Below are 23,296 nucleotides of genomic sequence, written 5' to 3'. Positions count from 1 at the left end.
CTGTTAAATAGCTTTTGTGAAACCCAACAGCAAAAATGATTTTTAACTGCAAAAAGGCCCCTTCTGTTATAGGAGTTTTTCACCAGTGGAAAAAGTCTGATTTCTGAAACCGCACCATGCCTAAGGCCGGCATCACACTAGCGAGGAATATGGAGGAATGCTATGCGAAAAGACATCGCATAGCACTCGGACCAGTGTTCCTCTATGGGGCAGCTCCCATCATTGTATTTTTTCTCGATCGTTTTATACGTGCGAGTGAAATCACAGCATGCTGTGATTTGCACCGCATATCGGCCGAGACTCGCCAATGCAAGTCTGTGGGGACGACAAAAAAATCGCACACCACAAGGACCATCCGTGTGACTTGTGATAAATACGCACCGGTGTCCTTTGAAAAGCCGGCAATGCATGCCCGGCGTACAGTAAGAGCACACTGACAGTTAAAAATAGAAAAGATAGAATAGATATATATACATAGACTACATTGACATGTGTATATATATGTGTGTGTATATGTAACAACCCTGCTGGCATCGCTGCATGGCCTCCCATTCCCCACTTGCTCACTGCTCCAGGCCATGCTGTGAATTCTGTTTACTGCCAGCTCCTTGCCTTGTCTCCTGTTTGCTGTGTTCATGTTTCCTGACTGTGTGTATAGGGGGCGGCGCCTGAACTCTCTGCTTCTTATGGAGTCAGGGTGCACCTGGCTAATGTGTCCCTGACCAATTACATAGGGCCCTCTACTATTTAGGGCTGCCCCACCCACTGAACCTTGCCTGAGCAATGTCTACACTCAGTATCTTGCTACTGAGCCTGCCAGGTCCTCTCCTGTGTATCTCCTTCTCTGGAGGTTTTTCCCCTTTCCTTGCTTGGTACTCTCTGTCTGCCCTCCAGGAGGCAGAATATCCTGGTCTCTGTGCCTTGTCCTATCCCAGTCTCTGTACTTAGCCTAATACTTCTCTTTCCACCCTCCAGGAGGCAGAATATCCTGGTCCCGGTTCCATTACTCCTTGTCTTGGTTCAGCCTTGCTTTGTATCTGTCTCCTTGGTCCTATACTTTGTCTCACACCTATGCCTTGTCTGAACTCTGTCCTACCTCTGTCTGTCAGTCTCCTTGACTGTGGTTCCTTTCCCTGCTGTGTCTTTCCTGGTGTCCTCCCTGTCTGCTTGTGCTCCGTACTCTAGCGGTTCCGCTCTGTTTTGCCTGTGCTCTGCTTCTGCTGCTGCAGAACCTCTTGCTGCAGCTTCTCTCCACAGATCTTGTGGTTCAGCTTTGCTCTGCTCCTGCTGCTGCAGAACCTCTTGCTGCAGCTTCTCTCCGCAGACCTTGTGGTTCAGCTTTACACCGCACTCCTGCGGCTGCGCCTACTCTGCACTCCTGCGGCTCCGCCTACTCCGCACTCCTGCCTATATCTGTACCTGCACCTCCTGTGTGAACAGGTCCAAACCTATTCCTTCATATTCCAATCCTTCCTGCCTGTATTCGTACCTGCATCTCTTGTGTGAACAGGTCCAAAACCTGTTCCTTCATATACCACTCCTGCCTGCCCTGTGTCTCTCCTGTGCCAGCTTGCCCTGTGTCTCAAGCCATGCCCGCTTGCCAGTGTCTGAAGCCGTGCCAGCCTGCCCTGTTTAACAAGCCGTGCCTGCCTGCTATGTGTCTCAGCCGTGCTTGCCGTGCCTACCTCCCTGCCTGTCAGTCGCACCTGTCTAAGTGCCTTGTCCCCAAGTGGGGTCAGCAGCCACAGCCAGACACCATCCTGGAGTGGCACCTGGCAGCTACCTGCCGCACAAGCCTGACCTCACCAGCAGAGGCTCCAGCGAAGACCGAGGTAGTCTGGTTTGTGGCACAGTGGGGCCACAACCCCCCGGCTCGCACCTACCTGCCAAGTAGCTAGCGTGACAGTGTGTGTGTGTGTGTGTGTATATATATATATATATATATATATATATATATATATATATATATATAAAATATGTATGTATTTATATTGTACAGAAATATAGATAGAACAAAAGCCGCCAATTCATTTGTCGGCTTCTGTAAAATCAATGCAAGACCCGACAGGATAGGAGACATGGTTTACTTGCACTAAATAAATGTAGAATAGATAGATATATAGATGTCAGTGATTAATAAAATTAGTATAGTATGTGTGCAAATTAGGGGACCTGTACTTCATTAATAAATGTTTCTTTTTTGGAAAAAAATTGCGTGTGCTCCCACGCAATTTTTCCAACCGGAGAGGGAAATCCGGGGGCCAATGTTTATAGCCAGGGAAGGGATTAATACACATGGATCATCCCAGGCTATGAATATCAGCCTGCAGCTGTATATTTAGACTTTACTGGCTATTAAAATAGGGGGACCCCAACGATAAATGACGTGGGGTCCCTCTATAATTTATAGCCAGAAAAGGCTATGCAGACAGCTGCGGGCTGATATTCATAGCCTAGAGAGGGGCCATGGATATTACCCCCCCCCTCCTGGCTACAAACACCAGCACACAGCCGCCGAAGAAATGGCGCATCACTAAGTTGTGCCAAATCCGGCACTTAGCCTCTCTCTTCCCACCTTTATTGTTCTTAATTAAACCATACAAGCACGTCTAATTCAAGTGAAGCCATCGATCTCCTTTTAAAAAAAAAAAAAAAAAGTCTAGAAAACAAACCAACAATATACCATACCTGTCCGTCGGTTGTGTCCCACACACTAATCCAATATCTGGGGGGATATCTTTGGGGCTTGAGTACCAAATACTTCAACCCAATTTGCTATAACTGTTTCCAATACTCTTTTAAAATCCATTTCTTTGATCTGTATATAAATTATTTGCCATTATGGGTTATCTGAATTATCTGAAAAGAAAACAGATTTGGGGGAGATTTATCTGTGAAAACTGTATCTGTGAAACTGACTCAGTTGCCCTTAGCAACCAATCAGAGTCCACCTTTCATTTTCCAAAGAGTCTTTGAAGAATGGAAAGTGGAATCTGATTGGTTGCTAAGGGCAACTGAGTCAGTTTCACTTTACACCATGTTTGATAAATCTCCCCCTTCATAACCCTATTACACATACTGTCCACCTACTTTTGGACCACCCTGTATACATGAAAATGTATATAAAGAAACACTGATTATTTTCACGATGCCCCTTATTTTTACACAGTATTAGGGCTCTCTCACATCTCCAGATATTTCCAGTGCCGAAAAAAACAGTACCGGAGATATCAGTGTCCATGTTTATAATACTTGTCGCAACTGTGTGCCACATCAGTACTACACGTACCGGCGCCTGGGAATCAGCAGTACTGTTCGCGCTGTTCCCCTGGGCCGGGTGCTGAAGACTGCTCTCATTATTCTCACCTGCCCGCGCTGCGATCATTGCTAGCAGGAGACGCACAGTGTGGGAAGACTAAGTGCAACACGAAGGAATGAGGGAAAGGGAGCCCAACACTAGGGAAGAAGGGAGTGGGGATCCCTAGGCAGATGTAAAGTCACCCTGTCTGCCTTAAACGTCCCTATATAGGTTCTGCACCTATCGCCGAGCAAGAACCTAATCCCTGCCTGACCCTGCCAGTAAGCCCTGTTTAGGGAAGGATGGGGTTACACTAGTCAATCCCCTCTATAACTAAAGACAGATGGAATAGACAAGCAAGGTGAACATTTATCTTGAGTAGACTCGGTAAGATAGCACAGCACCAAAGAGGAAGATAACAGACTGCTATAGCTCCAAGCCTCATCGGGGGGAAATGGAAATATCACCGGCGATTCCCAGTAGCAGACAGGAAGTCTATAAACACCCAGGTCCAGGTGTGTTAATTAGAACCGGGGTGAGGTTGCCACTGTGTCCAAGAGTCAGAAGGGCTAGGAAGGCGTCTTGCAAAGCCAAACACTGAGACCTTCTGCAGCCAGATGCTGTGTGACTGTCTACAGCCTCTGGGAAAAAAAACAAGAAGAAAAAGAACATGCCCACAGGAGTGGGAGCACCCAAGTTTTGATAAAAACAATCAAAGCTTTATTAGAGACACCAAAAACATGCTATAAGGCCACAACAGTAAATAAAAACATTTAAAAACAGACTATGAAACACAGTCTAGTCATGCCATATGGTTGTGGCAATGACACCCCACAACTTGCCCCACAAAGCAAACAGTGAATGTAACAGGCTCAGAAGACAAATGACAAATATCAATGATAATAATATTGGTAATGATGTGTCATGCAACGTGACCAAAAACACTGGCAGCAATATCCAAAAAGTATATGTATATAATGCACCCTGTCTACCTATTCACAGCACCATATGACTAAAATGTTTAAAAGGTAGAGAGGCAGAGACATAGTGTCAAAGAAAGTATATATTAGAAATTAACTTAGTCACCATATAGTCCCAAGAAAATACATGAAACAATCAAATTTGCATGACATAAAAAGGTAAGAAAGCCAAACCAGTTCCCTTGATGAAATAGGAAAAAGGAAGCCCAAAAACTCGAACCCAATAGTGTGGGTATGAATATGTTCCATAAAGAGCCATTGAAGCTGAGGGGAAAAAAGGAGGGTGGTAAACACCCCATGCGTATCGCCTCAGGGGAAAATAGCAATGATAGCAATGGTTTTTAAATGTTTTTATTTACTGTTGTGCCCTTATAGCATGTTTTGGTGTCTCTAATAAAGCTTTGATTGTTTTTATCAAAACTTGGGTGTTCCCATACCTGTGGGCATGTTCTTTTTCTTCTTGTTTTTTCTTCCATTGTTCATATAACATGCCTTTGGAGAACCCTGTATAATATTTTGTAGCGGTGCCATCCTTTTTTGGTTGCTTACTTTCTACCGCCTCGGACACACCCGTAACAGTTCAGAGTTGTATTCAACTGATAACAGCAAGGGCAGGCGGCGGCTGATGGAAATATTCATTAACAGCCGCCTGCACTGTAAATAAATAAAAAAAAACAACGGTGTGGGTTCCCCTGTATTTTTGATAACCAGCCAGGCAAAACAGCTTCAGCAAAAGTCTGGTTATCATGAATAGAGGGGTGCCCACGCTGTTTTCTCCTTCGCCTCATTGGGGCACACAGGACTGTGGGTGTATGCTACTGCCGCCAGGAGATTGATACTAAGTGAATGAAAAAAAGATTAGCTCCTCCCCCGCAGTATACACCCTCGCCCTGCTTGCCGGCGAGACCAGTTCATGCTTAGTGTCCGTAGGATGCACACGTCTGTCGAGGTAAGATACCCGTTTGCCCCTGATCTCCGTAAAAAGTGGGCGGAATCCCCAACGGTAGATCCAACCGTGTTGTGCTTGGCCTCTAAGACCCTGTTATCCATACCTAATGGTGCCTCTATCAAAGATCCCACTGACCGTCTCATAGAGAGCCTGGCTCTCTCAGTGTTTGAGGCGTCAGGTTCAGCACTCTCTCCCTCGTTCGCAGCAACTTGGGTAGCAAAGGCCATGGTTTCTTGGTCAGAATCATTAAACAGAGCCTTGCAGGATATGGACATGCCAGCGTAGGTAGCTGAGATCACAAATCAGATCGCTTTGGATGCGGCTAGCTGTGCGGCATTCGCTGCCGCAAATGCATTTCTATTAGGAAGGCTCTGTGGTTGAGGACTTGGAGTGCAGATTCAACATCCAAAAAATCCTTAACTTCTTTACCTTATCAGAGCAGCCTTTTCGTCACCAGCTTCAGACACTGTTTTTTGTGCGGAAAAAAAAAAAGCAGCATGTGACTTCTTTTGTGCGGTTTTGCTGCAGTTTTCCACCTGCTCCATTCTACAAATCCGCAGGTGGAAAACCGCAAAAAGAAGGAAGAAATCCGCAGGAGGATCCGCACTGTGTGCACAGAGCCTTACATTTGCTTGGTGATCGGAAACAATTAAGTTTGAAAAACATGCAAAAGAATAGGAAATCAGGAAGGGGGCAAACACTTTTTCACACAACTGTACATTACAGAAACTTCTTGTCTGAAAATTGTCCTCCCTCTGCACACATCATTATAATAACCCATGCTATAAACATGGGGAAGTGTGTCTGCTGCTTACATTTATTCTGTCAGTCATGGTCCCTTGCACAGTACTAGAAGACGATACTTTGCTTTTATTTGATAGGTATCAAATTGAACTAAAAGAAGAATATTTGAAGAAAACTCAGAAAGTTACTGAAGAAGAGAGAAGAAACAGAGGTTGGCAAATAAAATGCACCTTTTCTATTGTTTCAACCACAGAGAATGTATAGTCAGAAACTCATCTATTGTTTAACCCCATTAAAGGGAACCCGTCAGCAGGATTGTGCACAGTAACCTACAAACAGTGTCAGGTTGGCGCCGTTATACTGATTACAATGATACCTTGGTTGTTGAAATCTGTCTTGTGGTTGTTTAATCTTTATTTTCAGTTTTGAGTTGATGATATTCTCGTGCTCTGGGGCGGCCTGTGGGGGGGGTTTCTTCATGTGGCACTCTGCTTAGCTATTTGTCTGTACGGCATCTGGGTCAGAGAGATAGTGACTTCCGGCTACAAAATAGAATTTTCATCCCCCCTGGAGGCGTTTCTTCATGTCTCGTCCTCCAAGATTCCCAGCTCAGGTTTCTTTCAAGCTATTTCCTCCGTCCTCCACGCAGGAGTCATCATTCCCTTTCCTCCCCAGGAATGTTTTTCCAGATTCTATTCGAATCTTTTCGTTGTCCCAGGAAAGGATGGCTTCCACCCTCCAATCTGGACGCCAAGCGTCTGAACTGACTTGTGCGTCTCCGCCATTTCCGAATGGAGTCTCTTCACTTGGTAATCGCCTCGATGGAATCCGAGGAGTTTCTTTGTACCTGGATGACTTACTGATCAAGGATCTGTCTTTGTGAGACTGTTCTGAAAGTCTTCAGGTCACCCTGGACACCTGTCTAGGCTGGGTAATCAACACAGCAAAATCCTTTATGATCCTGACCCAGCGTCTAGTTTTCCTATGGGTTTCGATTCCACCCGCGCCAGAGTTCTTCTCCCAGAGGAAAAGATTTCAGCACTCAGTCTGGGGATTCAGTCCCTAAGACACCCATCCCCTCGCTCTGTTCAACTCTGTGTGAGAGTTCTAGGGAAGATGATTGCCGCAATGGAAGCGGTACCTTTCGCACAATTCCATACCAGTCTCTTCCAGATGTCCCTTCTGTCAGCTTGGGACAAGAAGACTTCTTCCCTGGATCGCCCCATACTCCTGCCTCTCCAAGTGAGGCAGTCCCTGGCATGCTGGAGACTCTCCCCCTCCTCCTCCTCCATTATTATAAATTGATAGTGAAATTGTATTTGTTGTGAAAAATACTTTATATAGTGTGACACCATTTTACTTTTGTTATATTTTTAGAGGATGCAACACGGTTACAGGAAGATAAAATTGTAATTAACATGAAGAAAAAGGAAGTAGAACAGGCCGTCTCTCGCTCTACGCAACTTCAAGTGAGTGCACGAGTTTTTGGTCTGAAAGGTTTAATCCATGCAACCCTAGCTATCAATAGTGAAGAAGCAAATTTTACAGCTGAAATCTAGAAGATAACAGAAACCTTTCATTGCTGCTGTACTGCCCTATCACATGGCTGCATAATTTTGAACTCCTTTTCTATCCGGTAATATATATAGTACAGTACAGTAGTGTCCAAAATAATAGCAGTATGTTCAAAAATATGAGTTAATCACAAAATCTTTATACTAATTTTTATTTCCAGCATTGGGAACATTGTGCAGTGTATTTTCTAAGTCAAAAAAGGTAGAGAAATGTATATAATTTTAACTACTTTACAGAAAATTTAAAAAAAAAATAGCATTGGGTTGTTCTAAAAAAATAGCAGTGTCTGTATTTGTCTTTACAAATTTACAATATGTACTTTTTTGAGGATTTAGCATTTCTGTGACTCTCTAACCTAATAATTTACCGTATTTTTTGGATTATAAGACGCACATTTTTTCCCCAAAATTTGAGTGGAAAATGGGGGTGCGTCTTATAATGCATATATACCTTACCGGTACCGTTGCTGTAGGGTGGGATGAGTCTTTGTCCGGTGGTGCTGCCCGGCGCTGCTGCGGGTGTCTCTGGTGCTGCCGGGGCTCCGTCGACATTTTGTAAAAGGCCAGAGCCCCAGCAATTCCATGGTTTCCTGTGCGGTGTACTCCGGGGAAAATGGCCGCCGGGGCGGCGCATTCGCAGATGGAGATCTCAGGAGATGAGATTTGAAATGAGTGGTGTACGGGCCAAATAGAAAGTCTATGAGCCTGTGCACACAGTGGAGTATGAACTTATAGACTTTCTATTGAGCCTGTACACCGCTCGAGCAGGAGCTCGAGAGCTGACCTGCTGCACACGTTAGGTAATGCTGTTCGTAAGGGATGGAGAAAATACAATGTGTAAAGAGAGGGGAGTAGTTATACTACTGACTATAAACTAATATATGTAAATGTATTTATTTAGGTGGAGGTGGATACCCTGAAAGCTCAGTTGTCCCTCCTGAGTCAACAGAACCAAACCTTGACTGAGAAGCTTAGAGAATTTGCAGCATATCCTCTAGTACAGCAAGAGAAGGTCGACCTTCAGAGTCAAGTCCACTTATTAAAACCTCAAGTCGAGGAGCTCAGAAAAGAAAATCTCATCCTCAGAGAAAGTGAGTGATGCCAGCAAGGATGTTTTCGATCATATGAATGATTGTGAAGACCTGCACCCATTACTTTGTTTTACCACCATGTCTATGCAGAGATCCACTTGTTTATAAAGCTATCACCTCTCCTAAATAACCGTAAGCTACAAAATATGAATTGTGCTCTGTGTAAAAGAAATTGTCTCTTACTTTAAAAGTTTGTGTGAATTGGCGAAGGGTGATGTAATGAACAAAATTTCTATGCTCCCCTCCCGCACTCGCTGCTCTGTCCCTCTCTGATCTGCTGGCATCAAAATCTGGTGGATTGTCACGTGATCGTTGCCACCATTGATCAGTTGCAGTCATCACATTCTATCAAGTAGAAGAAGCCAACTATTAAAATGGGGAGAAATCTGTTTAGCAGCCCCATCAAGTGTTAAATGAACAGAGAAAACATCTCTTTAGGATGAAATCTGCACTAGTCTCATGTCGTATTCTCACTTTGACTCCTAGAATTTGTAATTGTTAATGCTGCTGGCAACATTGTGCCCAGTAATCAGGTGGCACAATATAACATGGCTGTACTTCTCCGTTATCTTCCATCTACATCCCATTAATTAAAATGCAAAATATACACTCATTACTGTACAGTGACATTTAATCTATATACAATCACTATACTTATAATTTCCAGAAACCTCTCAGCCTTCTATCGAGTTACTGACACTCCAAGAAGAAATGAATCAGCTGCAGTCTGCCAGGAAGAGTGAGCAAAATGAGTTAAAAATACAGCGGGAAATCCTGGAAAGACAGCTGGAATTAGAGGTGAGCTTCTCTAGGAGTTATCTCCTCTTGTACCCATCGATGTGGTTGCTTATAACCAACTAGATTCTATATTTTATATTTCTAATGCAGATTTTGAATTACTTGACCTTTTGGGGTCTTCTGAATGGATTACGTATTTTTCCTTAGAATTGTCATTTCGCATGACTATGTTTTTTCAGTTGTACAATGGTCACACCAGTTAATATTGTGTCTTCAGGGACCAAGGTAGATATAATGTAGCAGCAGAGCAAGCCCTACATTCAGCAGACTGAGCTCCACATCTGATTCTATGTGTCTTTGGGTTTCAGATTGAACGAGGGTTGGAAATGAAAATGCAGTTAATGAGCCGCGAAGAGTCATCAAAAAGATTAGGTGGCCAAGTTGAACAACTGGAGTTCCAGTTGAGACAAACCCAACAAGGTCTGTTTCTTTCTTTAATAAATGATTTTCTTTTACATATCTTTTTGCTTTATTGCATTTCAGTTTAGAGACCAATTTCCTTATGTGTTAATCTTCCATTTAAATAGGAACTGAAACCAAAACAAAAGACATTTGTAGTGTTTTATTAACCAGTTCAAGTCCGGGCCATTTCCTGACCTGGCACATTTTCAAAGTTTTTCATGCATGCAGTTTAAAGAGCTGTAATAGATTTTCTTGTTTGAAAACGCAAGTATCATTGTCTTTTTTACATGATAGATTTTTATATCATTGTCATATTCACTCTCTTGTTTCTTTCTTTTTTTGTGAATATCAGTGGAAAAATAATGGAAATAAGGATATGTTTTTTTCCTAGTTTTTTTATGACCATACATTACCACTAATGTACTGTCACTGCTTTACTACAATAGAGAGGAGCCAGAAGACCTCAGTGTCTGATTTCTCCTACTCCTGTACTGTTTAAAAGCACTACACCTTCATATTAAACGGTGCAGGTTTCTTTTTATCAGTGCAGGGGTTAATCTGCTTAGTTGAGAGCTAGTGGAAGCTTTCCTGCATTAAGGCTTTCAATTCTTCACTGTTAGCCACTCCCATCTCCAGTATAATCTGGGTACTTCCTAGCTCTCATTGCCAGAGCTAGCTTATGCTGCATGGTTATGAGATGGTGGCTTGTGGTTGTTGTTGTTTGAGAAGTTGTTTGGTGGATTTAAGGGAGACTGTTACAAGGTTTTGGGTGTGTGCTAATTACTTTCCTTCTTCTAATTTGGTTTTATCGCATCCGCCACTCCCCAGTGTTTACCTCTGTTGTTTGTGTGAATATATTTGTATGATTGGTATTTTCCTTTATCTCTGTTTGTATTACCTTGTTAGTTTGGTTTGGTGTATTACAGTACACTACTACTCCCCCCTCCCTGGGTGGGGGAAGGGTACAGAATGAGGGCAGATTCACAAGCTAAGGCTAGGTACGAGGCCCCTGCGTCTTCACCATCAGAAGTAAGACACTGATGCAGCATGTGCTGCTGATCTTAAGCGTTCGTTATTGCCTATAACCCTGTCTGTGCACACTGCAATATGTCTGACTGCTGAAGGTCATTGTATGACCGAAACATCTTCTTTATTTTTGGATTGCCTGCACACACTAAAATTATCTTTTTACAACATTTTACCTGTGTGCCAAGTTTTCTACAAGATTTACATGAGGTGAGATCCTATTTGGGCACTTTACACAGGAGTGCCATAATTAGCTATTTTGATTGTATTGCCTTGTTAGTCTGGTCGGTGTATTACGGTACACTACTGCTCCCCTCTTCCCTGGGTAGAGGAAGGGTACAGACTGAGGGTGGAATCACCATCAGAAGTAATCCAGGGAACAGGGCGAGCTAGGGTTCCCCTAGCGTTAGGGACAGGGAAGGAGTCCCTGATCCCGGGACACCCTACAATAGAGTCGTGACAAGTACATAACAAAAATTGTTCCCCATTCTGTAATAAATATTATTATACAAATCAATCTTTCCAGTTATGAAGCAACACTGATTATGAAGCAATCTCTCCTGCCTTTGTGCAAATGGAACAGACACCAGGTAGAAATTATAGGTAATTAGCAAGACAACTCCTATAAAGGAGTGGTTCTACAAGGGGTTACCACAGATCATTTCTTTGTTCTCATCCTTTTTGGCTATTGTTTTGGTCACTTTTGCATTTTGTCACTGCTCTCGCCCCTAGAGGTACAGTAGCATGAGGTGGTGTCTACAACCCACAGAAGTTGCTCAGGTGCAGCTCATCCAGGATGGCACATCAATGCGAGCTGTGGCAAGAAGGGTAGCTATGTCTATCTGCAGAGTGTGGAGTAGATACCAGGAGACAGACCAGTACACCAGGACAAGTGGAGGGGGCTGTAGGAAAGAAACAACCCAGCAGCAGGACCGCTACCTCCTCCTTAGTGCAAATAGGAGTAGTGCCAGACACTTGCAAAATGACCCTCAAAAGGCCACTAACACCCATGTGCCTGCTCAAACTGTTAGAAACAGACTCCATGATGCTGGTGTTAGGGCCAGATGTCCACAAGTGCATGTTGTGCTTACAGCCAAAAAAACGTTCAGGGCGATTGGCATTTGCCAGAGAACACCAAGATTGACTGATTCGACATTGGCGTCATGTGCTCTTCACGGAGAAGAGCAGGTTCACACTGAGCACATGTGACAGACTTAACAGAGTCTGGAGATGCTGTGGAGAACGTTTTGCTGCCTGCAACATCCTCCAGCATGACTAGTTTGGCAGTGGGTCAGTAATGGTGTAGGGAGGCATTTCTTTGGAGGGCCACACAGCCCTCCTTTGTGCTAGCCAAATGTACCCTGACTGCCATTAGGTACCGAGTTGAGATCCTCAGACCCATTGTGATACCATATGCAGGTGAAGTGGGCCCTGGGTTCCAATTGATGCATGATAATGCTAGGCCTTATGTGGCTGAAGTGTGTCAGCAGTTTCTGCATGATGAAGGGGTTGATGCCATGGACTGGCCTATTTGTTCCCCAGACCTTAATTCAATTGAACACATCAGGTACATCATGTCTCATTCTATCCACCAATGCCACATTGCACCACAGACTGTCCAGGAGTTGACTGATGCTTTAATCCATGTCTGAGAGGAGATCCCTCAGGCACGTGGAGGCCGCACACACTACTGAGCATCATTTCCTTGTCTTGAGGCATTTCCACAGAAGTTGTATCAAACTGTAATTTGAGTTTTCACTTTTATTTTGAGTATCATTCTAAATCCAGACCTCCATGGGATATTATTTTTGATATACATTGATCATTGTTATGTTTTATTGTCCTCAACACATTCCACTATGTAATGAATAAAGATTTGTAACTGGGATATTTAATTCAGTGATATCTAGGATGTGGTATTTTAGTGTTCCCTTTACTTTTTTTGAGCAGTGTATATTTATTTTTTACCTGCTATTTGTTTATTTTTCATTTATTTTACACATTGTGTCACACCATAAGGGGGAAGCACTTATCTGCAGGTATTTGCTAACAACCTGCCTGTTCTGCTGTATGCTTATCTTTCCCAGCTCAAAGCAGCCAGAAACTGTTTCTTGTGGCGATTCCCCTACTTCCTGCTACATCTCATCAACAGAGCAGTTCCTCCTCTTCCACTTTGCGCTATTTTGATGGACAGCCGGCTTCCTGCTGCGTTAGTTGAGCTGGCTGTCATTCAACATGACATTGGCAGTGATGCCCCTTAAACAGAGCTCAGCAGAAGAAGAGGAACTGCATTGTCAACGTGATGTCAAAGGAACTAGGAGAATTGTCTCCAGGATCGGTTCTGTGACCGCTAAGTTCTTGGAGTGATTGTCAAACAGTAGAACAGGCAGATAGTTGTCAACTACCTACCAATAAATGCTTAGCCCTATAGAAAATAAATAAATCCTGGAAAATCCCTTTATGGTCTGAATTGATCAAGAAATTTAACGGTAGGATTGAATAGTACATGGATCTTTACCTGGCGTCAAGATCAAAACTACCGTATATACTCGCGTATAAGCCAAGATTTTCAGCCCATTTTTTGGGATTTGGGCTGAAATTCCCCCTCTGGGCTTATACGCGAGTCATATAGCCAGGGGGGTAGGAGGGGGAGCAGGAGTGTCACATCATACTGACCCCCCCGCGCATATTTATGACTTTAATGAGTGGTACCACGTGATCACTGAAGGAAGGAAGGGAGACCGGGGCTGCAGAGACACGCCAGGGGGAGGTAAGTATATGCTATATTCTCCTGCCCGGTTCCAACGCTGCTCGCCACTGTCTGCCCACCAGGTCCCTCTGTCAGTGATGTTCAGACAGCAGAGGGCACGATGACGTAGTCAGTGCGCGCCTTCTGCCTGTACAGTCACTGACAGACGGACCCGGCGGGAAGACAGCGACGAGCAGCGTTGGAACCGGGACAGGTGAAGATCTCAGGTGTCGGGTCCTGAGCTAGCGGCGACACCTGTCCCCCATAGCGCGCCGGTGTCCGCCTGCTCAGCACACCGGCACCTGGCCCCAGTGAGGAGAGGTGAGTATGTCTGTCTTTTTTTTTTTTTTTTTTTTTTTATACCTGCAGTAGCGGCAGCAGCAATATATGGGGGCATAATGTATGGGACATCTTATGGGGGCATATTCAATGGAGCATCTTATTGGGGCAGCATATGGGGGCATGATCAATGGAGCATCTTATGGGGCAGCATATGGGGGCATGATCAATGGAGCATCTTATGGGGCAGCATATGGGGGCATATTCAATGGAGCATCTTGGGGCAGCATATGGGGGCATATTCAATGGAGCATCTTGGGGCAGCATATGGGGGCATATTCTATGGAGCATCTTATGGGGGCAGCATATGGGGCATATTCTATGGAGCATCTTATGGGGCAGCATATGGGGGCATATTGAATGGAGCATCTTATGAGGGCAGCATATGGGGGCATATTCTATGGAGCATCTTATGGGGGCAGCATATGGGGGCATATTCTATGGAGCATCTTATGGGGGCATATTCTATGGAGCATCTTATGGGGGCATATTCTATGGAGCATCTTATGGGGGCAGCATATGGGGGCATATTCTATGGAGCATCTTATGGGGGCATATTCTATGGAGCATCTTATGGGGCAGCATATGGGGGCATATTGAATGGAGCATCTTATGAGGGCAGCATATGGGGGCATATTCTATGGAGCATCTTATGGGGGCAGCATATGGGGGCATATTCTATGGAGCATCTTATGGGGGCATATTCTATGGAGCATCTTATGGGGGCAGCATATGGGGGCATATTAAATGGAGCATCATATGGGGGCATATTGAATGGAGCACCTTATGAGGGCAGCATATGGGGGCATATTCAATAGAGCATCTTATGGGGGCATATTAAATGGAGCATCTTATGGGGGCAGCATATGGAAGCATATTCAATGGAGCATCTTATGAAGGCAGCATATGAAGCATATTCAATGGAGCATCTTATGGGGGCAGCATATGGGGGCATATTCAATGGAGCATCTTATGGGGCAGCATATGGGGCATAATCTATGGAACGTCTTATGCGGCCAGGGCATATTCTATGGAGCATCTTATGGGGCCATAACCTTTATGGAGCAGCATATGGGGCATATTATTCTATGGAGTATCTTATGGGGCCATTATTAACCTTTGTGCAGCCATTATATGGGGTGTATTTTGTATGGAGCATCTTATGGGGCCCATCATGAACTGTATGGAGCATTATATGGGGCTCCTGATTCAATATGGCTATTCAAAAATATTTAACTTACTAATGTCTCAATTAATTTTACTTTTATTGGTATCTATTTTCATTTTTGAAATTTACCAGTAGATGCTGGATTTTCCACCTTAGGCTTATACATGAGTCAATAAGTTTTCCCAGTTTTTTGTGGCAAAATTAGGGGGGGTCTGCTTATACACGGGTCCGCTTATACACGCGTATATACGGTATTTCAGAATTCAGCAATGAAAAAGGAAGTTCCTGGATAGAAAATAATTTGTTCAGCATACGGTATTCAAAATTTGAGAACATAAAACGTCTCCCAGAAGTTCGTCAAGACCAGGCGCTTTATTTTCCGCAAATTAATAACCCACCCCAGAGATGTACGCAAGTGTTATCAGTGCGTTTAATGAATCAGTGGCTTGATCTGATCATTTTGAGAGATCTAAATTTAACAACTGTATTTCCTTTATTTTCTCAGTGGAAGTGTACTTCAATGACAGGTATACAGTGGTGTGAAAAAGTGTTTGCCCTGTCAGAGACACTGCACTGAACTTGCTCACTGAGCCAGTGCGCGTGTCCTGAGTAAAGCGAAAGCGTGCTCAAAGCTACCTGTGGAGCGGGCAGCAGTCGAGTAGATGCGTACTTCAGAGCTGCAGGACCTGAAGCACGTGACTGCTAGAAGCATGGCATAAACTCCACAGAGCTAGGAGCTGCAAGACAATTCCTAGCAGAGTAACTGCGAGACAAAGTTACCAGGGGGCATAGACAGGGAGAATAGTCAAGACGTAGCCAATGAGTCACACACAGAGATAGCTGCAAGGTACCAAAGGGGGCGAGCAGAGAGTAGTCAGGTCACAGGCAATGAGTCATACACAGATAATAACGCAGTACAAAATCAATAGGCAAACTCACAACGGGAAACAGAGCCGGGTCAGAACCATATAAACAAGCTATAGCAACAAACAGGCACACGGGGGTCAGCACACTAGGCCAAAGGCAAAAGTATAACTGGCAGGGATTGAAGCTACCCAGGGGTTAATGAAGCTCTCCCAGAACCAGAAAGAGGCCACAATCATTAACCCCAAGTGTGCAGGTCAAAACCTGCACAGAGCTCCAGACATTAACCCCCGGTGTGCAGCTCAAAAACCTGCACTGGGATCATGACAGTACCCCCCTCTCAACGGGGGGCCTCTGGACCCCCAGGCTTCCCCGGGTACTTGGCATGTACCGAGCGAGCAGGGACCCATGAGCGCTCTTCTGGTCCATATCCCTTCCAGTGGACCAGGTACTGCAAAGAGCGGCGCACCCGCCGAGAGTCCACAATATGTCCGACCTCATACTCCAATTGACCCTCCACCAGCACTGGAGGAACAACAGCCTCAGAGTTCTCTTTGACAGATCCTGCTGGTTTCAACAGAGACTTATGGAACACATTAGATATTTTTAAGGAGGCGGGGAGACGCAACCTATATGCCACAGGGTTGACTATCTCCATAATCTCGTACGGACCAATGAACTTTGGTCCCAACTTAACTGATGGTACCTTTAAGTTGATGTTACGCGTGGAGAGCCAAACCTTCTCTCCCACCTGAAACATGTCTCCCGAGGCTCTCTTTTTGTCCGCAAAATATTTGTATCTCCCCTGGGCCCGAGAGATATTACGCCGGACTTCAGCCCAGAGGCTTTTTAACCGTTGAACGGACCCCTCAGCTCCTGGACAACCGGAATCCACCCGAGAAAACTCCCCAAAATGCGCATTAAAGCCATAGTTAATCAGGAATGGGGACATGTTGGTGGACTGACTCACCCGGTTGTTAAAAGCGAATTCAGCCACCGGTAACGCATCACACCAATCCTCCTGTCTGGCGGAGGTCAGACACCTGAGAATTTGTTCCAGGGATTGATTGGTGCGTTCTGTCTGACCATTGCTCTCCGGGTCATATGCCGACGAGAAGGAGAGTGAGATGCCCAATTTCATACAGAACACCCTCCAAAATTTGGCCACAAACTGCACACCTCTGTCAGACACAACATTCAGGGGTACCCCATGCAATCGGACCACATGCTGCACAAACAACCTTGACAATGTTTCTGCTGAAGGTAATGCTGCCAAGGGAATGAAATGGGCCTGTTTAGAAAACCTATCCACCACCACCCAGATCACGGTATTGCCCCTGGAAGGCCGGTAATAAAATCCATGGAAAGATGAGTCCATGGCCTATCAGGAACCGGTAAAGGTATGAGTTCCCCAGCCGGTCGGTTATGCGAGCTTTTGGAACGGGCACACATGCCACAAGCAGTAACAAATTCCTTGACATCGGACCTTAATGAAGGCCACCAAAAACCCCTGGCTACTGCCTCTCTAGTGGCCGTGATACCTGGATGAGCACTCAGCCTAGAATCATGAAACTCCTGCAGAAGTCTATGCCGCAATGAATCTGGAACAAACAGTTTATCGCTTGGCCTGGTTGCCGGAGCTAGGGCCTGAGCCCTTAGGATTTCTTGTTCCAACTCAGTTGAGACCCCCGCCACTACCACCCCTGGGGGAAGAATGGAGGATGACGGCTCAGGGGGAGACACTGGATCAAAACTTCTGGACAGGGCATCCGCTTTAACATTTTTGGACCGGTCGAAAAGTAATTGAGAACTGAAATCGTGAAAAAAAAAAAAGTGACCAACGGGCCTGTCTAGGAGTAAGCCTCTTAGCAGATTCAAGGTATGCCAAATTTTTGTGATCCGTGACAACCGTGATAGGGTGAGCCGCCCCTTCCAAAAAGTGCCTCCATTCCTCAAACGCCAGCTTGACCGCAAGAAGTTCTCTATTGCCTACATCATAGTTTTTCTCAGCTGAAGAGAACTTCTTGGAGAAAAAGGCACAGAGTTTGAGATTGGTAAGGGACAGCACAGCCCCCACCCCCACTTCAGAAGCATCCACCTCCACAATGAATGGTTTGGACGGGTCAGGTTGCACCAACAGCGGGGCAGACATGAAACATTTCTTAATCACTGAGAAGGATTCCTTAGCGCGTACAGACCAATTTTTTGCATCAGCTCCCTTCTGGGTAAGATCCGTGAGTGGTTTAACCACTTGTGAGAAACCTTTAATGAATCTCCGGTAATAGTTTGCAAATCCTAAGAAGCGCTGGAGCCCCTTGAGATCTCGAGGCTGAACCCAGTCAGCGATCGCCAGCACCTTCTTAGGATCCATACGAAACCCCTCACAGGACACAATCAACCCCAAAAAAGACAGCTCCTGTACAAAAAACGAATATTTTTCCAATTTAGCGAACAATTGGTTCTCCCTGAGTCTCTGGAGAACTGTCTTTAGATGTTGCAAGTGAGATTGACTGTCCGGGGAATACACCAAAATATCATCCAAATAAATAATAACAAAACGGCCTATCAGATCAGAAAACACAACATTGATGAAATTTTGGAAAATAGCGGGTGCATTAGTTAACCCAAATGGCATTACCAGGTTCTCAAAGAGTCCTTCTGATGTGAGGAATGCCGTTTTCCACTCGTCCCCTTCCCGAACCCTTATCAGATTGTAGGCCCCCCGCAGATCTAACTTGGAGAACCATTGGGCCCCAGCTAACTGGTTACATAAGTCTGGGATGAGGGGAAGCGGGTAAGAGTTCCTAACCGTTATCTTGTTCAGTTCCCGAAAGTCGAGGCACGGCCGCAAACCACCATCTTTTTTCTTCACAAAGAAGAACCCTGCTGCCACAGGTGACACAGAAGGCCTGATATGCCCTTTGCGGAGACTCTCAGCTATGTACTCCTTTATGGCTTTGCGCTCAGGCCCAGACAAATTGAACAATCGAGCCTTAGGTAACTTGGCTCCGGGTACTAAATCAATGGCACAATCATAGGGTCTATGTGGTGGCAGCGCCTCAGCCTCACTTTCGGAAAAAACGTCTTCGTAATCCTTCAGGTACTCCGGAATACCTTCCAGATCGACAGACGACACAGACACGGATTTAACAGCGTTAACAAGATGTCCCCGGTTACCACATTTATTATTGCATCCCCATTGAGTGATTTCTCCTGTAACCAATCAATGGTAGGATTATGGCGTTGAAGCCAAGGCATCCCCAGTACCAGTCCTGCAGGCCAGTTATAATGTCAGAGACACCACACTGAACTTGCTCACTGAGCCAGTGCGTGTGTCCTGAGTAAAGCGAAAGCGTGCTCAAAGCTACCTGTGGAGCGGGCAGCAGTCGAGTAGATGCGTACTTCAGAGCCGCAGGACCTGAAGCACGTGACTGCTAGAGGCGTGGCATAGACTCCACAGAGCTAGGAGCTGCAAGACAATTCCTAGCAGAGTAACTGCGAGACAAAGTTACCAGGGGGCATAGACAGGGAGAATAGTCAAGACGCAGCCAATGAGTCACACACAGAGATAGCTGCAAGGTACCAAAGGGGGCGAGCAGAGAGTAGTCAGGTCACAGGCAATGAGTCATACACAGATAATAACGCAGTACAAAATCAATAGGCAAACTCACAACGGGAAACAGAGCCGGGTCAGAACCATATAAACAAGCTATAGCAACAAACAGGCACACGGGGGTCAGCACACTAGGCCAAAGGCAAAAGTATAACTGGCAGGGATTGAAGCTACCCAGGGGTTAATGAAGCTCTCCCAGAACCAGAAAGAGGCCACAATCATTAACCCCAAGTGTGCAGGTCAAAACCTGCACAGAGCTCCAGACATTAACCCCCGGTGTGCAGCTCAAAAACCTGCACTGGGATCATGACATGCCCACTTCCTGATTTCTTATTCTTTTGCATGTTTGTCACACTTAGATGTTTCAGATTACAAAACAAATTTAAATATTAGACAAAAATAACACAAGTAAACACAAGATGCAGTTTTTAAATGAAGGTCTTTATTATTAAAGGAAAAAGAAATCCAAACCTACAGGGCCCTATGTGAAAACGTGATTGCCTCCTAAACCTAATAATTGGTTGGGCCATCCTTAGCAGCAACAACTGCAATCAAGCAATCCTACAAAAAATAGAAGTAAACGCCTAGTATAAGTAAATTATAGTCCATCTTTATTCAAACAAGCATGTTTTTTTTAAAAAAGTAAACAATGGAGATACACATGCAAAAAAAGACTGCTATCACAAGTCACAACAAGTACAGTTTTACACTATTCAAGGTGTTGCAAAAGATTACTTCAGCACTGAGTGGATATTTTTATATAGTACAGGTGGCTAAAAAATAAGCCTACAACATATATAAATTAATCCCTATATACTGAAAAACACACAGGTGCCCACACAATGAATAGTTAGATTATAATAGCTAATTAATGTTAAAAAACCTCTCCTACATATATATAGCAGTGCATGCCATCAAAAAATGTACCAATAGAATGTTTAACATATAGCTTGCAAAGTGCAATGGTGCAGAGCAGCAAAGAAACAAAAATATTGTTTTATATATCAGATGGTAAGCACCTCTATAAAGTGCAAATGTGCAAAGCAAAGTGCATATGGATTAGATTCAATATATATCTTAATAACATAAGAACATATTGACTAGGTCTGCAAAGTGCAAACAGTGCCCAGCAACTTGGGATTAATGGAGATTTTGTATCAATAAAAAGGTCATTGTGTGGAAAATCACACAGGGGAAACTGTACTTGACCTGTGAGCAGTCCTGACGCCCCAACGCGCGTTTCGCGTATAGCTTCTTCCTTATGGGGGTAAGTGTCAATGGCAGGGTATCCTGTGGATCTGTTTATAGTTCTATTTGCATTGGTAGCAACGGTATGTGATGGCGCTCGCCCTACTGTAATGGGGAGTGACTTCAGGCAAGTCGGCGTCCCACGTGACCGATCCAACCCCTGTCCAACGCGTCAGGACAGGGGGCGGAGCTAGCCACGCTACAGACACGTCATCGCAATGACTCACTGCCCAGCAGCCAGATAGAGCGCACACCGCAGATGAAACAGAACAAAGGAGGGACACATATAGTGATGTAGGTCTCATTTATCTATGTGGGGAAATTCTCTGCAAATATCAGTGTTTATAAATATATTCAATTAAATCAAAAAATTAGTGATTATTGAATAAAAAATCTCCTTCATTCCCAGTCATTAATAACAAAAAAATTTTTGGAACTAATAATTGGTTGGGCCGCCCTTAGCAGCAACAACTGCAATCAAGCATTTGCGATAACTGGCAATGAGTCTTTTACAGCTCTCTGGAGGAATTTTGGCCCACTCATCAAATTTGCAAAGACGGCGTGAAAGTGCAATAAGGACTGCGCTTGCTTCTGGTAGAGTACAAAAGTTCTTTATTCAGCCAACGCGTTTCCTGAGCCTACTGGCTCACTTCATCAGGGCAGATTACATTGAAAGACAATGAAACATTCTTATAGAGAGAAAAAAAAAAAAAAAGAAATTTTGGCGCCAATGCAGGGTTAAATGACATCAACAAAGGTCAAAAAAAAACAAAAACCCAAAAACAATGAATTTTATTACAAACGTAAAAACACTACAATAAAAGTGTATTAAAATAAGAAAAAGTATAAAATTATGCAAAAATAAAAGTAGAAAAGAGTGCTATGGGTCACGGGGTAAAAAGTGACTAAGGTTAGTGAAAAAAAAAAAAAAAGAAAAGGGGGGGGGGAGGGGTGAGACCTCAAGGAGTATTAGAACCTGGCTCATAAAGTGCAGATGTATGCTGTAAAGTGCAAGTACCAGGTATTAGTCCACTAAACCATTGGATTTAGCTGAAGTGGTTTAAGAAAAAAAAAAAAATTTTTAGAAATTATTTGTTTTATAAAAATCAAAATCCAGCAAAATAACTTGAAGTGGTATTAGAACCTGACTAATATAGTGCAAGTACAGGTTGTAAAGTACGAGGTATTAGTCCACTGAACCATTAGAATAAACAGAAGTGGTTTGAAGAAAATTAAAGGAATTGTCAATTTATTTTATAGGAATCAAAATTCAAAAAAACTTCAAATGGTATTTTTGTAAAGAAATAGTCTTTTCATTTTATTTTGTAGAGGGAAGATCAAAATCGGACATCAGAAAAAAAAAAAAAAAGGCATAAAATAGGGTAAAATGTAATAAAAGTGTATGAAAATCACAATAAGGATGAAATCAAATGAAAGCATCATTGATAATATTGAGGCCATAGGAGCCAATTGTCTTCAATTTATAGATCCAATAGACCTCTTTTCTGCTTGGGTTCTATTGGAAACGTGTTCAGGGATGTGTTCTAAAGGGAAAATGATGGCTTTAGAAAAATCTCTTTGGTGAAATGAATCAAAGTGTCGTGACAGACCATGTTGTTGGTATCCAATTTTAGTGTTGTGTCTATGTGAGTTCATTCTACAATGAAGGGGTTGTGTGGTTCTCCCAACATACAATTTAGGACAAGGACACAGGATAACATAAATAACAAAGGCAGACACACAGGACAGGTGATTAGTGATGGTGAATTTTTCTGAGGTGAGTGGATGTGAAAAGATGAAAGTATTATGGGCAATATTACTGCAAAGGCTACACCTGGGCCTCTGGCATCTAAAAATGCCTGGTGTCAAGCCGGTATGATTGTCGGGAGTATATTGGCTCAATTTGCTAGGGGCCAGATGATTTTTTTAGTGATCTGGCCTTCCTAAATGTAACAGTAGGTTTGTCAGGAAGAACTTTATTAAGTACAGGATCTTTTTGGATAATGTACCATAGGTCCCCTAGTATATTTTTAATCTCCTTATGTTGGGAGTTGTAGGTAGTGATAAAATTGGCCTGATAGTTGGCATGTGTATCTTTTTCTTTAGATCTCCCACTTAAAAGAATTTGCTGGTTAAAATTTTTTGAAACATTATTAAAAGTAGAATGAACCAATTGGGAAGGGTATTTTTGAGCCAGGAATCTTCCCTTGAGGACCTCAGCCTGATTAATAAAATCCTCATCTTCTGTACAGTTCTTTCGGATTCTCTGAAATTGATTATGAGGAATGTTAAAAAGCCATTTAGAATAGTGGCTGCTCTTAAAATGGACATAACTATTGGAGTCTACCTTCTTAAAAAAAGTTTTGGTATAAATTTTGGAGTTTTTTATATTAAAGGTGATATCAAGGAAGTCCATCTGGGTATTACTAATGTGGGGGGTGAACTCCAAACCC

At 43.8% G+C, this 23,296-nt stretch overlaps 1 protein-coding gene across 2 annotated transcripts in view; it reads left to right on the top strand.

The window, feature by feature from the left end:
- Window positions 1–23,296, top strand: part of OFD1 (OFD1 centriole and centriolar satellite protein) — a 100,923-nt gene that overhangs the window by 40,349 nt on the left and 37,278 nt on the right. For both annotated transcript variants that reach the window (XM_073586220.1, XM_073586218.1), the window contains exons 11-15: window positions 6,109–6,182; window positions 7,349–7,440; window positions 8,447–8,636; window positions 9,304–9,434; window positions 9,743–9,854. In XM_073586220.1, coding sequence (XP_073442321.1) covers window positions 6,109–6,182; window positions 7,349–7,440; window positions 8,447–8,636; window positions 9,304–9,434; window positions 9,743–9,854 — 599 coding nt within the window. The remainder of the gene's footprint in view (window positions 1–6,108; window positions 6,183–7,348; window positions 7,441–8,446; window positions 8,637–9,303; window positions 9,435–9,742; window positions 9,855–23,296) is intronic.

The sequence above is a fragment of the Dendrobates tinctorius genome, unplaced genomic scaffold (assembly GCF_039654945.1).
Source record: "Dendrobates tinctorius isolate UK_male_01 unplaced genomic scaffold, ASM3965494v1 ptg000091l, whole genome shotgun sequence".
NCBI classification, from domain to species: Eukaryota; Metazoa; Chordata; class Amphibia; order Anura; family Dendrobatidae; genus Dendrobates; species Dendrobates tinctorius.
Note: the sequence above shows the minus strand (reverse complement) of the source record. Positions and strands in the feature narration are given on the sequence as shown.